The sequence below is a fragment of the Odontesthes bonariensis genome, chromosome 1 (genome assembly GCF_027942865.1).
Source record: "Odontesthes bonariensis isolate fOdoBon6 chromosome 1, fOdoBon6.hap1, whole genome shotgun sequence".
Lineage (NCBI taxonomy): Eukaryota > Metazoa > Chordata > Actinopteri > Atheriniformes > Atherinopsidae > Odontesthes > Odontesthes bonariensis.
Window position 1 is genome coordinate 23,771,767 of NC_134506.1, and position 13,903 is coordinate 23,785,669.

The 13,903-nt window shown below is 40.0% G+C and overlaps 1 protein-coding gene across 2 annotated transcripts in view; it reads left to right on the plus strand.

Moving 5' to 3' along the window:
* Window positions 1-13,903, plus strand: part of myo1ea (myosin IEa) — a 62,995-nt gene that overhangs the window by 34,640 nt on the left and 14,452 nt on the right. For both annotated transcript variants that reach the window (XM_075461057.1, XM_075461067.1), the window contains exons 6-15: window positions 2,826-2,915; window positions 3,809-3,940; window positions 4,590-4,724; window positions 4,974-5,106; window positions 8,511-8,707; window positions 8,799-8,879; window positions 9,527-9,613; window positions 9,714-9,797; window positions 10,983-11,150; window positions 12,025-12,110. In XM_075461057.1, the coding sequence (XP_075317172.1) occupies window positions 2,826-2,915; window positions 3,809-3,940; window positions 4,590-4,724; window positions 4,974-5,106; window positions 8,511-8,707; window positions 8,799-8,879; window positions 9,527-9,613; window positions 9,714-9,797; window positions 10,983-11,150; window positions 12,025-12,110 (1,193 nt within the window). The remainder of the gene's footprint in view (window positions 1-2,825; window positions 2,916-3,808; window positions 3,941-4,589; window positions 4,725-4,973; window positions 5,107-8,510; window positions 8,708-8,798; window positions 8,880-9,526; window positions 9,614-9,713; window positions 9,798-10,982; window positions 11,151-12,024; window positions 12,111-13,903) is intronic.

A 13,903-nucleotide genomic window follows, 5' to 3' on the forward strand; every position in this document is an offset into this window, starting at 1 on the left:
TTATTCCAGCTAGCGGCTGTTACGTTCTGCGGTGCTTGTTTCAATAACTTGACCAAGTTCTACGCATGGTTCACAGCTGTCCCTAAAAGATGGGTCAATGGTATTACAGCGATCCATGGTCAAATTACAAATGAGGGAAATGCATTTGGGAATAAAATTGCCAGTGAAGTGTGTAGTCTGAGCTCCCAGGCTATTTACTGTAATAACGTGCTCTAAGGGTCATTAAGTGCTACAGATCTAATACAGAGCTACAACAGAGCGAACAGAGGAAGAGAGGGGTGGAATGGACTTAAGTTTTATAGATGAGACAGTGTTCTTTCTCTGGAAAAATGTTAAACTCCATCCATACACAAACAGAAACTGAGAGAATGTAATGTATTTCAACAGAAGACACTGCAGAGTAGAGAATCCAAAAACAGTCCAAACAAAAATACAAAAGACTGGTAAATTGATCAATCCAAACAACTGATTATTTGCAAATTAGCAAAGCAGTTCAGGCAGAATATGTACTCAGAGACTAATGACAAATAAAAAAAAAAACAGCTGAGAGGCAATCAGCAACAGAGTCCAGGTGTGACAGAAGGGCAAAGTATAAAACAGGAAATAACAAGGGGCTGGAGCTAGAAAATAAATCATGAGGTCAGGCTTTTACTAATAAAACATAAAACAGGAACTTTACTAACTCAAGAGGTTCAAGAAAAACACACAAAAGAAAACCTAACAAAACCAGGAGATCTTAACAAATGCTCGACACCAAACCATAGACCCTAACACATGGTCTCTAGCAAATTGTTGCTATTGCATAGCTATTACTTTGCAACTGTCTTAGGTTCACTATTGCTGCTGATTTTGGACTCATGAACATTAACATTGAATGTGAGTCAGATGTTTGGCTGTGTAGAAGTTACCCTGGGCCTCAATTGTGACCCTGCAAACAATTACACACCTTAACCAAGGAGCAATCAATCAACCACTGCTAGGGAGGTACAAATGGGCTTAGATTTCCATTGTTTTTAATCAGTCTGTCTGCCTGTTCATTCGTAGGTTCCAAAACTCTTGTGATCTCTTTAGATTATTTTAATCTTTCCCACCTGACGAGCTTAAAAAAACAAGACCATTTTCTTAGGTCCTCAGTAGTCTTTGCTGATGCCGTTATACATGTGCACAAACATCTTATGAAGCTCAGACTTTAAAAGCTCTCTGGTCTGTAAATAAAATCAGGTGACCACTAACACCTGACTTTCACCCTCAAATGAACTCCTAGCCTTAAAGTATTTACATACCTCTGCCACTTATACTATAGTCATGTAATATGGGTTTATTTAAAATAAATAAATGCAATATTTTGTTAATTTTTTTTAAATTGGATATTCATATCTACTTTTAAGACTTATTCTATATGTATACATACATTTACAAGATATCAATATAAGTATTTCTTCTCATGACAGTTGTATGAAATCAAATAACCTGTTGCTACTTCACTCCCCCACTGATCTCTCCCCCAGCCCCAATTGTTGTCTTACCATCCCATCCTCTGTAGCCTATTATCAGCCCAACAGCAGCCTCTTTTTTTGCCCAGCCCCCCTCAGCCATCTGGCAGCCCCACCAAACCAGCAGATGCACAGCTCCTAAGCTTGATAAAGATCTAAAGTTTGATGAGGAAATGCTTGCACCATGATTGCAGTGGGATTTCTGTATCTAATCCACCCAGAGCTGTTTCCACCGTTACGAAATCGGGAAATCATTTTCAGACTCATCAACAGTAGAGCTTGTCCTGAATAGTTAAATGCATTGAAATGCATTGAAAAAAATTAGCATTCTTTTATTTCAAATAGAACTCATATTTTTCTACTCTACACTTTTATTATTCCGTATCGCTTCTCATTCACATAACTCCTTTGCGCTTTGCCCAGATTGTTCAACATTGAGCTGTCGCAAAGTCGGATTTTCATAACACGCAGTTATCACAGCTAAAAGCTTTAGCGAGAACAATATTATTTTGAGTTTTTGTCTTCCCTTTTTGGGAACCGAATTGCGCTCAAAGTCTGAAAGAAATCTGAAGGTCATAAAGAAGAGGAAGGAAAAAAAAAACCATGTTCGATAATGTTTGATTCAATCAACAGAGATTTAATTATGATATAATCATATGTGTACTATCGGGCCTTTACTGATATTTTAATTATGTAATATCCTGATCTTCATAGATATTCTTATAGCCCAACACCCTTAGTTCAGGACATGCATTCTTTTGCAATGTGTTAACAAGTCTGTTTTTGATAGTTGAAGGATGATATTTCATCGGCTGTCTGAGCACGAACATTTTCTCCAAAAGAAATCCATTATCCATGTAGAATAATATTCATACACAGAAGAAAAAAGTTTTTATATTGGTTTATCTTTAGGCAGTGAGATATGAAGGAAGGCTGAGCTGAAAAGTGTGTCTTTGATGTCCTTAAGTGTAAATATAAGTATTTATCTGTTGCTTTCATACAGGACTCAATGAAAAAAACATTCCTCCTAACTTCTGCGAACAATAATAGAAGAGGGAATCTCTCTGTCTGCTCTAAAGATTTAAAACTCATGTGCCTCTGACAAACACATGGCTCACAGGAAAAATAATGTCCTCCAGACTTTGTGTGTCTGTTGTCTGTAGATTTGTATTATATGTGTGTGTGTGTGTGTGTGTGTGTGTGTGTGTTCATGCGCATAGCCATGCTCATATCTGACTGGAAAGTTCCAGAGAAGTGCGCAGGGTGTGAAGCGTTGCGGTGTCTCTACCTGCCGTGTGGTCAGTGTGTGATGTAGTATCTGTCTCCTCGTAGCACGTGAAAGAGATCATCCTGCAGTCCAACCCGCTGCTAGAGGCCTTTGGAAACGCCAAGACTGTGAGGAACAACAACTCCAGCAGATTTGTAAGGCCTCATTTCTCTGTCGGGCTCACCACTTTCTATGAATCAGAGTTTCTCGTAGTTGAAAGTAATTTACTTTCTGGTTTGAAAACTGGCGCTCTGAATTGAAAAGGTGGTTTTGAAAATCCTCCACATATCTCGTTCTTGTGTTCTAAAATTAGAACAGAATTCATACATGCAATGTAGCTCCTCAGTTGTATTAAACACAAAAAGATAAATGCCTCACGGGCATGTGACCTTTGGGCCCAAGCTCAGGGTTTTGAAAACAAAGATTTACAGTAACGGCTTCTTCTTCTTTTTTCTTTTTTTTCTGTTTTCATGAATGAGGCAGCAAACCTTAATGTGTGTCATGGTTAACCAAAATTGCTGTAAGGACACACTGTGCAGAATTACACACATGAAAAACCACCGAGGAACGTCCTCTTCTGCTTAGCAAGGCTGGGAAAGTCGGAGCAAACTAACTGTAGAAACTAGCTTTCACCATAAACGTTTCACTGCAATAATAGCAGTGAAACGTGCGGAACGTGCAATAATAACATTCACTGTTCACTTCAATGTTAAGACCTGCATATAAAGCAGATTCAACGAAGATGATTTACACCAGTTTTGGATAAAAATGCGTGGTTTGGCACTGATGGCCTGAGATCACCATAAATAGTGTCTCTGTTCAGTTATGGGCCTTTCCTTTCAGCTTGACTGAAACAGATATTATATTACAGGCTCATCTGGAGTCCAGAGCAAGTAAAAAAGCAGGATCAGATTTATATATAAATGTACACTCAGACGCACGAGTCAGTAGCAACCAGGTGCCAGAATTTCAGACCATATAGCTGCGGCTTTTAATCTTTATTGCAGCCTGACATGTGACTAAAAAAACACCTTCTTTGATCCAACAGGGGAAATACTTTGAGATCCAGTTCAGCTCCGGTGGTGAGCCAGACGGAGGTAAAATCTCCAACTTCCTTCTGGAGAAGTCACGTGTCGTCATGAGAAATCCTGGAGAAAGGAGTTTCCATATATTCTATCAGGTGAGTGTTTTTTGGGACACATTCAGCTTGTGAAAAGGGAATTTCAGGACACAGTGGATTCAGTGTGCTGTTTGGCTGCAGAAAGAGTGTCAGTCTGTTTTTCTTGTGCATGGTCCGAGGTCCCTGGAAAAAAACTTAAAGGTTATGCTGAACAGTGGGGAGCACAATTGTCTTTAAACATGGTGGAAAGCACAGGGAACGTGTTAAGAAGAAAAAAATTATGCACAGGAGCATCTAAATGCTTTGCCAGGATTTCTGTCCCTGCCATGAACGCCAGATTATTTTTTTATTTCCATGTTTTGAAGTTTCAGTATGAAAAAAGGTATTTTTAAACTGGGATACCTTGCACATTTTGGAAGGTGTCGCAGCTTACAAATGTTTTTCGTAGCAGCTAAATATGTTTTTGTTCTTGTTTGTGGGATGTTTCCTCAAATATCCCTGCAGAAAGCTTCTAGTTCAATGAGATTCTTGTACTTGGTACCAAACAAAGCGTTTGAAGTGTTTTGTGATATCCGTTCACTTATCACTAACTTAACTCGTCACAGTAACAGAAAGGATGCGTTGGGTTGCTTTCCATTGCAGCGTTTATGGGCAGGCACATCTGTAAGTGTTGCACACACAATTTGAGACTTGACTATTTTCTCTGCAGTTGATAGAAGGAGCTAGTGGAGAGCAGAAGAACAGCCTGGGAATCACCAGCCTGGATTACTACAGTTACCTCAATCAGTCAGGTTCCTACAAAGTGGACGACATCAATGACAAGAATGACTTCCAGGAGACGGTGGTACGATAATAATCTTTCCACTGAACTCACACTGACACTCAAACCAGTGGCTCACAGACTTCTTTTAACATTCCTGTCTCTCCCTGGTCATCCTCTTTTGTTTTCTTTGCCAAGAATCTCCTCCTGTTGTTATTTACCAGTGCGACCGCAACAGGAGTAATTAGAAGGCACAAGCTCACAGGAGCGGGCCTGTAACCACACTGTAGCCCTGATTTAGCAAGTTGTTTTTCTCCCCCTCTACCTCCACAGCATGCCATGGATGTGATTGGCATTGTAGCAGAGGACCGCTCCATGGTGCTTCAGATTGTGGCTGGAGTCCTGCACCTGGGAAATATCACTTTCAAGGAATCGGGCAACTACGCTGCTGTGGAGAGTGAAGAGTGTAAGTAGGCTCAGAGAAAGAGCTCGACACTAAAACAGGAAGCAACGGGCAAAGATCACATGAAAATGTTTTTGACAGTGCTTATTTTTAGTTTAGTGCTTAACATTAGATAGACAGTCACAAATAGACCATCTTGGGACACATTTTTATATGTTTTAGGGAAGTCAGAGTGGTTCGTCTGCTGTCCAAAATGAATGTCTACATAGCATTACTTAGCCTTCCATCCGGTAATTGTTGAAATATTCAAATGTGGAACCCAGTTGTGGATGACAGTCGTCATTTGAAGAGTTGCGCTGTTAGAAGTCGCAGATACGTGGTTACTGTGGTTTTAACGATGGTAAAAGTGCTGGCACGGAATCATGGTATGAGTCTCTCCTCTCCTCTGTGTCCTCAGCTGGCCTTCTCAGGCTGGTTTTGGAGGATATTTCTCTCTTACCACTTTCTAAAGTTTTACTGTGTTAATTCAGGGGTGCAGCCATATGTCTGGAGTAATGCAGCCTATGCTAGATTACCAGAAAATAAAAAAGCTATTATTGCAGGTCGGGACTTCTGTCGTCAGAGGCTAAAACCGTTTGGAAAATACTTCTCCTTCTGTCTCTACTTCATTTTATTCTTCTCCCCCCCCCTCTTATGCTGCATCTGTATGATGCAGATGAGAAGGCCCAGTGCACACAAAGCCGGGGTCTGTTCAGTGCAGACGTAACAGCCGTGCTTCATAATCTCTGCCTTTCCTGCTCCTTTTAGTCTCCCTTCCTGTGTGCTTTTACTGCTGTGTGTTAAACATACTGTATTCAGGCCCCGGTATAAAAGCAACACTGGCGTGCACACTTTAAAGGAGACCTATTATTCCCCTTTATAGCTGTTTATTTTTATTCTGAGAATCCCCTAGAGTAGCTTTGCATGATTACCAGTTCAGAACAATCATTTTTCATCTGATATTTGTCCTGTTTGTAGTCTTCTTTCACCGTCTGAAAAAAGCTGTGTTATCTCCAATCTCCAAAGTTCCCATGGAACATGCTCCGCACGTTGTCAAATCTGCTCTGATTGGTTGGCTCCACTTTGGGTTGGGGTCCATCACTCTGTATCAGCACTGCTGAAATTCCCTTATTTCAGTGGATGCAATAAACATCAGTATTGTTCAGTTTGATAGTGGAATTTAGCTCAAGACCTATTATAACACTTGATTAGTTTTATGTGGCCTTTAAGGGTCCCCCCCTTCCAGTCTTAGCAAAACTTTTGCTCGTTCTCACTGATATGAAGCTTCAAGCTGTAAACCTTTTGATTTACATTTTTACTTTTCTTGCTCTTGATATGAAATGGCAACGTGACAAAGTTAAACATACTTGAGACTGAGTCCAATTGGTATTATGAGCTCACGGCATGAACATTTGCATACAAGCAGGATGTCTCTGTTTGAGTATTAGATTCATGAACTGCTTTCTGTGACATTTGAGTGGATGTGGTCAAAAGCTGGAAAGAGATTTTTCTTTAAGCGCTCCTGTTAATTGTTGAATTCCCAAGAAGATCTTAGTTTGAGATGCACACATTTGTGCATCTTTTTCAAAGCAGTAACATCTTCATATTTAGGCCATGCCTTCGTACTTTTTTTAGTCTGCAAAGCATTGACTGAAGAACTCTCACACCAGAGCCCAAACATGCAAATCTTTCTTTATTCAAATAGTTTTATTGAAGGCCGAGCCAATGGCAAGTGTGTGCTGACAGGGTCTTTGTTTGAGCCACATCTCTAATTGGGGTGGAACAGCATGTTTTGTCAGACCTTTGTTCTGACAACACCTCGTCCATAGCTCTTGATATCCACTGCTGTTTTGACTAGCAAAACTCTTGTGGAAGCTACATAAACCATGTGTAAAAGCATCCAGGCCATAGTGTACAATCCATACCTTTCCTGCCAAACACAAAGGATGACTTTTCCTCAAGACTGAAGCAGGCGTATGGTCAGTCACACCCTAATATCCCAGAAGGGGAGCTACTGCAGTGGTATGATGCATTCCCAGACACAGTGAGTCTGCAGGCCAGAGAGCTATTTCCTTTTAGGGGAAGTGAGTCACTGTAATAAGGCAGGGAGGGGTTCTCCGGGGACAATATCAACGCCAGGTCGTGGCACATAGTTAGCCCAATACTATTCTTCTTTTTTTTAAATTCAGCTACAGTGTGATGCTCTGAAATCTCTGCGCAGGTGGCTCCTTTTTTTTTTAGCTGTTTAGGCATGAACGCCCGTAGCTTTTGTTTCTTAACATCACATAGATCAAGAGAAGAAGCCTTTTGGATATTTGAGACTTTGTTATTGATTGATAAGATGAAATGTGGCTGGAAGATTTCTTTAGCGGCACTCTGTTATGTCAATGTAACAGGAAGCGAGTTGATTTGCATGCTGGTTTTCATCGAAATGTCTCTGCTTTTTCAAAGCAGGAACTGTCACTAGTGTATTTTACTCTTTCTTTAAGCTTATCAAATTGATGCAGTGTCTGCCAAGTATAAGATGAGATAACTATCTTTGTTTATCTTTTTTGTTTGTTGCCTTCACAGTTCAATCAATGAAATATCTGAAAAGAGTAAGAAATACACATCCTATTTGTATCCGACCCAAATATCCAAACCTCGAAGAGATTAAATTCAACTTGACTTACAAAAGAGCATAAACTTTCTAATGAGATTTCAGCATCATTAGATCAGTATATGTAGTGTCATGTATACAGTACTATGCAAGTGTCTCGAGCCACCCCTCATGTCTTTTGCATGAAAAACGAGAAACAATTTATTGACAAATGTGCCAACATAACTGGAAACACTCTATTTTAGGCAAACAGAGTTTGAACAATTAATACAAGTAATTCATTTGAGTAGTCTTCAAGAAGAGTTCTCCAGGCTTCTTGTAGGACATCCCAAACAATATGAAAAAGGTTCTTTCCTAACTTGTTGGTTATGTGCCGACACAGCAGTGGTTCACTTCTCGAGTTAACTGTTGTTTTTTATGCTTGAATGATTCATTGGTCAGTGTTTAGTGGCGCAATAAAGAAAAAAAAACTCACATTTCTCTGAAAAAAGTAGGAAGATTCCCAAACTGATCATTGCAAAATGTTCTTTCCTTTTGTTCAATATCACTTTCAAAGATTGCAAGCAAGTTTTTCTGCTCGAAAACAAAATATAAGAAATTAAGGGTCGCACAAGACTTTTGCTCAGTACTCTGTACTGTATCTGGCTACTCTCTTCATAAAATCATGTATGGTTCTTTGCCACTGCATGCAGTTCATCCAGCTAAACAAATTTTTTGCCCTCTCATGCAAACCGGCAAACATCACCTCACTGAGGAAGATAAACATTAGTAAAGTTACACCATCCTTCATTATTTGTTCACCCTGTCTTAATCTCCCCTGTCTTTTTAGTTTTAGCATTCCCTGCATTTCTTCTTGGAATTGACCAGAAGCGTCTGAAAGAAAAGCTGACCAGCAGAAAGATGGACAGCAAGTGGGGAAACGCGGTGGAGTCTATCGACGTGACCTTGAACGTGGAGCAGGCGTGTTACACACGGGACGCCCTCTCCAAAGCTCTGCACGCACGTGTGTTCGACTACCTGGTAGAGGTATGAGTGCAATGTGCAGGATAGTCAAAAGTAGTAATAGTAGGAGCCCTGTGATTTATGTATTTCACTGAGGGTGCTTCTTTGATTTCAGTCCATCAACAAAGCCATGGTGAAGGATCATCAGGAGTTAAATGTCGGAGTGTTGGACATTTATGGATTTGAAATTTTCCAGGTACGTTTTATTTTTTTATTTTTTTTACTTGCTTTGCCAGCTGACATGTGGCTACTGGGATTTTTCTCTGCAGTGGCGCATGAATTGGATCAACTGGTATTAACATTGAGCATTTAAACAGATTTAACACAGGGGATAAGACTAATTTACAAAGGATGTGGATTAAGTCCCATCTCCTGACTCAGACGGCAGCTTTCCTAATCTGATTACATTTTTGTTTGGTTCGATAAATAAGAGGTTGGTTAATGGGAGTGTTTTTGAATTATTTTGGTTTGCAAGAAAGCTCTTTATTCCTCCAACTGAGACGCTGCATAACAAGACACACTGTGTTGTTCTAATCTGTTCCTCAAGCTTTGTCTGTTTTATTTTGAAGGCTTTGTTTCTGTGCACACAATGTCAGAGGAGGTCATTTTGGTGTCCATCGGTTGTTAGACAGGAAGATGCAGACTGCCGTCACTTAGGTTCAAACTGCTGGTCCATTATATATGCTTCGCAACGCACGATGTGGCCTTCCTCTTACATCACCCAGCCTATGTACAGCTCCTGCACTACACAAAGTCTATTGAGCTTAGAGGATATCCTTACTCCTCTGAGGATAAAGCTCATTTTGAGTGTATGCATTTTCTTAACTGTATTGTCTTCTTTAGAAAAATGGATTCGAACAGTTCTGCATCAACTTTGTTAACGAGAAGCTCCAGCAGATTTTCATTGAGCTGACTCTAAAGGCGGAGCAGGTGATGTTTCTTTACTCCCTTCTTCATGGTGCATTTTTTTTCACTATTATTTCCGACTTCAGTGGTCACTTTAATTTCTGAATCTTTTTGTGTCTTGCAGGAGGAGTATGTGGAGGAGGGCATCAAGTGGAATCCAATAGATTACTTCAACAACAAGATCGTATGCGATCTCATTGAGAGCAAAGTAAATACACAATAAAGTATTAAACAAACTAGATAGATTAGTTCTCACACCAGGAGCACACAATTAACTTTTTTTTTAACTAAAAATGTCTAAGCAGTATCTTATATTTAAGCAGTCGCACAGAGATTCAAGCTTAAAATGTTGAACATTCTAATCCATGCAAAGGTACAAACATACAAATTAGATTTTTTTTATATTAGGCTATATGAACGTGTGATGGACAAAGTTTACTGTCTTTTTTATGTTTTAGGATTAAATGTTGAATTAGGAACATGAATAGTAATCACATCAATAAAAAAGGGAAATTATTATGTCAGCAAAATGCAAAAAATTCAGTTTGAACTCTGGATCTGGTTATGAAAAAAACGATGTCCATCAAATCTATGTGGAATCAGTTAAGATCATAAAACATTTCTCTTTTGGCTAATTTTGAAATTGTAACCAGGAATAAAGTAGGAGAAGAACAGCTGTCATTTATTTTCTATTGAAAACATTTGTTAGCTTCATTTCTTGATATTTATTTACAAAACTTCCTGCCAAGTTTCTCCTCCTGTAGAGCTCGATATCCTCAAATCTGCCAATGTGTCTCTTAATTTGATTTATCAGTACTACTGAGAAGCCTAATCCATGAAATCCACTGCAAGAGTTTTAAAACAAGCCTCCATCTGAGAGAGGCAGGGGATCAATGCCTGACAGTTCAGCTCTTTTCCTAATCCAGAGACGAGCTAACACGTGTTCTTTTAAAAGTGTTTGCTAAGTCTGAGACACCATTGTGTTACTACTGTGCACTGTGAATCTTCTAATGGGTGCCAATGAAGCCACAAGAGGCAAAGTGTGCGAGTATGTCAAAGAGAGGCTGCACTAAATCAGCTCCGCTGTTTGAATGTTTTTTGTCTCCTGTTTTGTAGCTTTCACATCCCATTTAGTTGCTCAGTTGTTGTCAAAGTTTCTTGTTGGAACCAGTGAAAAAGATAAAGATAAACTTTAAAAAAGCAAAACCTGAAAGCTTTTCAGTTTAGTCCATGAAAACTGAGAAAACCAACAAATCCCTGTTGTTTCTTTGCTCAGTAATTTTCTGTATGTTGACTACATGTTTAGTTTCGGTGCGTATCTCAGTTGTAGATCAAACAGAAAAATATGAAAATAGATTTTCAGTCCTCACAGGTGTCTTCTCTGTGACCCCAGAATCCTCCGGGTGTAATGAGCATTCTGGACGACGTGTGCGCCACCATGCACGCAGTTGGCGAGGGAGCCGACCAGACCATGCTGCAGAAGCTCCGGGTCCAGATCAACACACATGAACACTTCAACAGCTGGAACCAGGGTTTCATCATCCATCACTATGCTGGCAAGGTCAGGTTGATTTGTGTCGCTTATGATTTTGGATGAACATCTGGTATCATCCTCTTTTCTTTCTTTTGTTTTAAACTGATGAATAATGGCATTATTCTCAGCACCTCCTTGTACTTGTTCTCGCGTTGGTGTCAGCTGTAAAGAATATGTTAAGCATACAGTTCGAAGTAGGCAGCTGAAGGTTATCTTCTAGCAATAGAAGTTTTTTTTTTTTTATGGTTTTGGAAAGGGAGCTGTTCCTCTGCACTTGTATGATCTGTCATAAATACCAGTTATGCAGCTGGTGCTTTACTTCTGGAGTATGCGTCATTCTCTTTGTCCTTTTAAGAGTTCCACTTCAAAACAAACTCCCCACTGTCTGTTTACGGTTGCCCCTAACTCATCATTTGAAAAGAGCATAGTGTAAACAAAGTCATACATGCTTATCAGTTTCAATTCATTCGGATTTTACTGTTTTCAACATGTTTTTTTTTGAGTTAATGTAGTTTTTGGTGGTCTGGGCCGAGGTTGTCCGGTGTCGTTCTCCAGATGTGCGACGGCCTCAGCCTGGCACACATGCCGCAGGCTTAATGAGCCGTGCCATAAAGGCTTGAGGGGCTCCCATGACTGCGCTCAAAACATTCCTTCTGTCTCAGCCTACAGTATAGCAGAAATAACCTACACTTTTAGACCACTGCTGGTTTTATAAGGAGGCTAATCCTGGGAGGTGAAAAGATTGAAACCCCTCATTTCTTTCCCCGAAAAAAAAAAAGTCAGTGAGTCAGGTCAGAATATTAGCTCCAATTTTTAGTTTCACACAGGCATCATGTTCCATTTTTCTTGAGGTTTTCAATGTTTTTGTTAAAGAAAATCCCTCTGCGTGCTTCTCCTGCAGGTGTCCTACGATGCCGAGGGTTTCTGCGAGAGGAACCGAGACGTCTTGTTCACTGACCTCATTGAGTTGATGCAGAGCAGTGAGATGTAAGTAACTCTTATTTGCACATCACACTGACTTGAAGCGAGGATTTCTCCAGGTGGGCACTTGAGGGAGGTCTTCTTTTGTAATGCATATGGTTATAATTGCACACATCTGAATGAACGCTGCAGATGCTTCACTGCATCTGAAAACTGGCGGGACGCAGCAGAAGTGTGCAGAGCTGGGTGATGTTGTGACCTCTGCCCTGAGTCACGTCTGGCTTCTGTCCCATTATGTGGCTTTTAGGATCTACCTAGTCTGGCCTTATGAGTGCAGGCTCCCTGGGGTGCTGCATTGTCTGGTTTGGTCTCCCCTTGTTTTGGTTTTGTGGGCTTTTTCTTAGTTGAAGTAGCCATCTGTGCAAGCAGCCCGTATTGTCTGTGTAACCCCCCCCCCCCTTCCATTGCAGGCGCGTTTGGTGAGGCATAAAAGTAGGTTATGCCAAAGTCCAATTAAGACATGTGCTTGAAAATGTACAGATTAGATAGCAATCAACTTAACATAAAGACTCATAAACATATATACACACACAGATAAGAGTCACACAAGAAAAGTCAAGAAGAGAAGGACCTTTTTGAGAAGCAGGTCTGAATTGAGAAGAAAGGAGTGACCAGTGTCGTCAGCCGACTTTTATCTGTACAAACAACCTGCTGGTCTTTTCTTCAGTGTCCAAGTCTTCACTCAGAAGTTCAAAACCAAACAGATTGAGAGAAAGCCAGAAACAGGGTGGAATTAAAAAGATTACCAACATCAAAAAGCGCTAAAGTAACAATCACCAGCAGTGGCGATTAAAGCAAACTGAAAGCAGAAGGACACTGTGAATGAACTGTACCTTAAATGGACCTTAAATGTGAACCCAGAACCTTTAAATAAAATGGCAATTTAAGACATATTGCAGCTGCTTTCGAAGGACAACAAGAAATCCTTGTTGATTTTAATTACGGACTGTGTGTAAAACTTTGGACTCATTCATTTTCGAGGAAAATCCCCAACTCCTTCATAAAAAGTGGGTGAGCACTTCTTCATCACACAGTAAACTTTAAGAGTGACGCGAGTAAAGTCGGAAATACTTAAGTGTATTTATAAGGTGCCTCGTTCAGTCCATAACTGCAGACAGCTTGAAATGATAGTGAAAGACAGACTCTCGATTCTTTTAACTTCAAAAAGTTATTCAATGGCATACAAAATTCACCTTTATTGTTTATAATGGTAACTAAACTGTTATAACTAAATTCGCTTTTGCTGGGGACTTGATATTATTTCTCTTTCCTCATTTGAGAGAAACCCGTGTAGATGGAAACTTCACAAATATCGGCTACATTCTGACCAGCAGTAAGAGATCTGGGTGTTGTGGAGGCGATGATGACGATACGAGAAAACCACATCCATATATTAAAGGTTTAGTGTGAGGCCTACAGTCACATTAGGTTCAGTTCAGAAGTATGACAAGAAGTGGAGAATTTTATGTAAAAAAAATTTGAATGCAAATGTTTTGTCCTCTGTTTGTGTGAAATATATATATAAAAACAGAATGCAGGGATTTGCTAATCCCCAAAAGCCGTTGTTTTTGCTTTTCTTAAGCAACGAGTTGGTTCAGGGGCATCCAAACACTAGAAGAGTTGTGAGAGGCTGAGTCTCTCAGAAGTAAAGAAGAAGAAGAAGAAGAAGAGTTTACCACTCTATGAAAGGCTCTGTGGCCAAACAGTAAAACGGTGTCAGACCACTGTTTCTGTGTGCACAGTGAAGTTGTAAAGAATTTATTGGATTTCATCACCTGCAGTAAGTTCTATTGTTATAA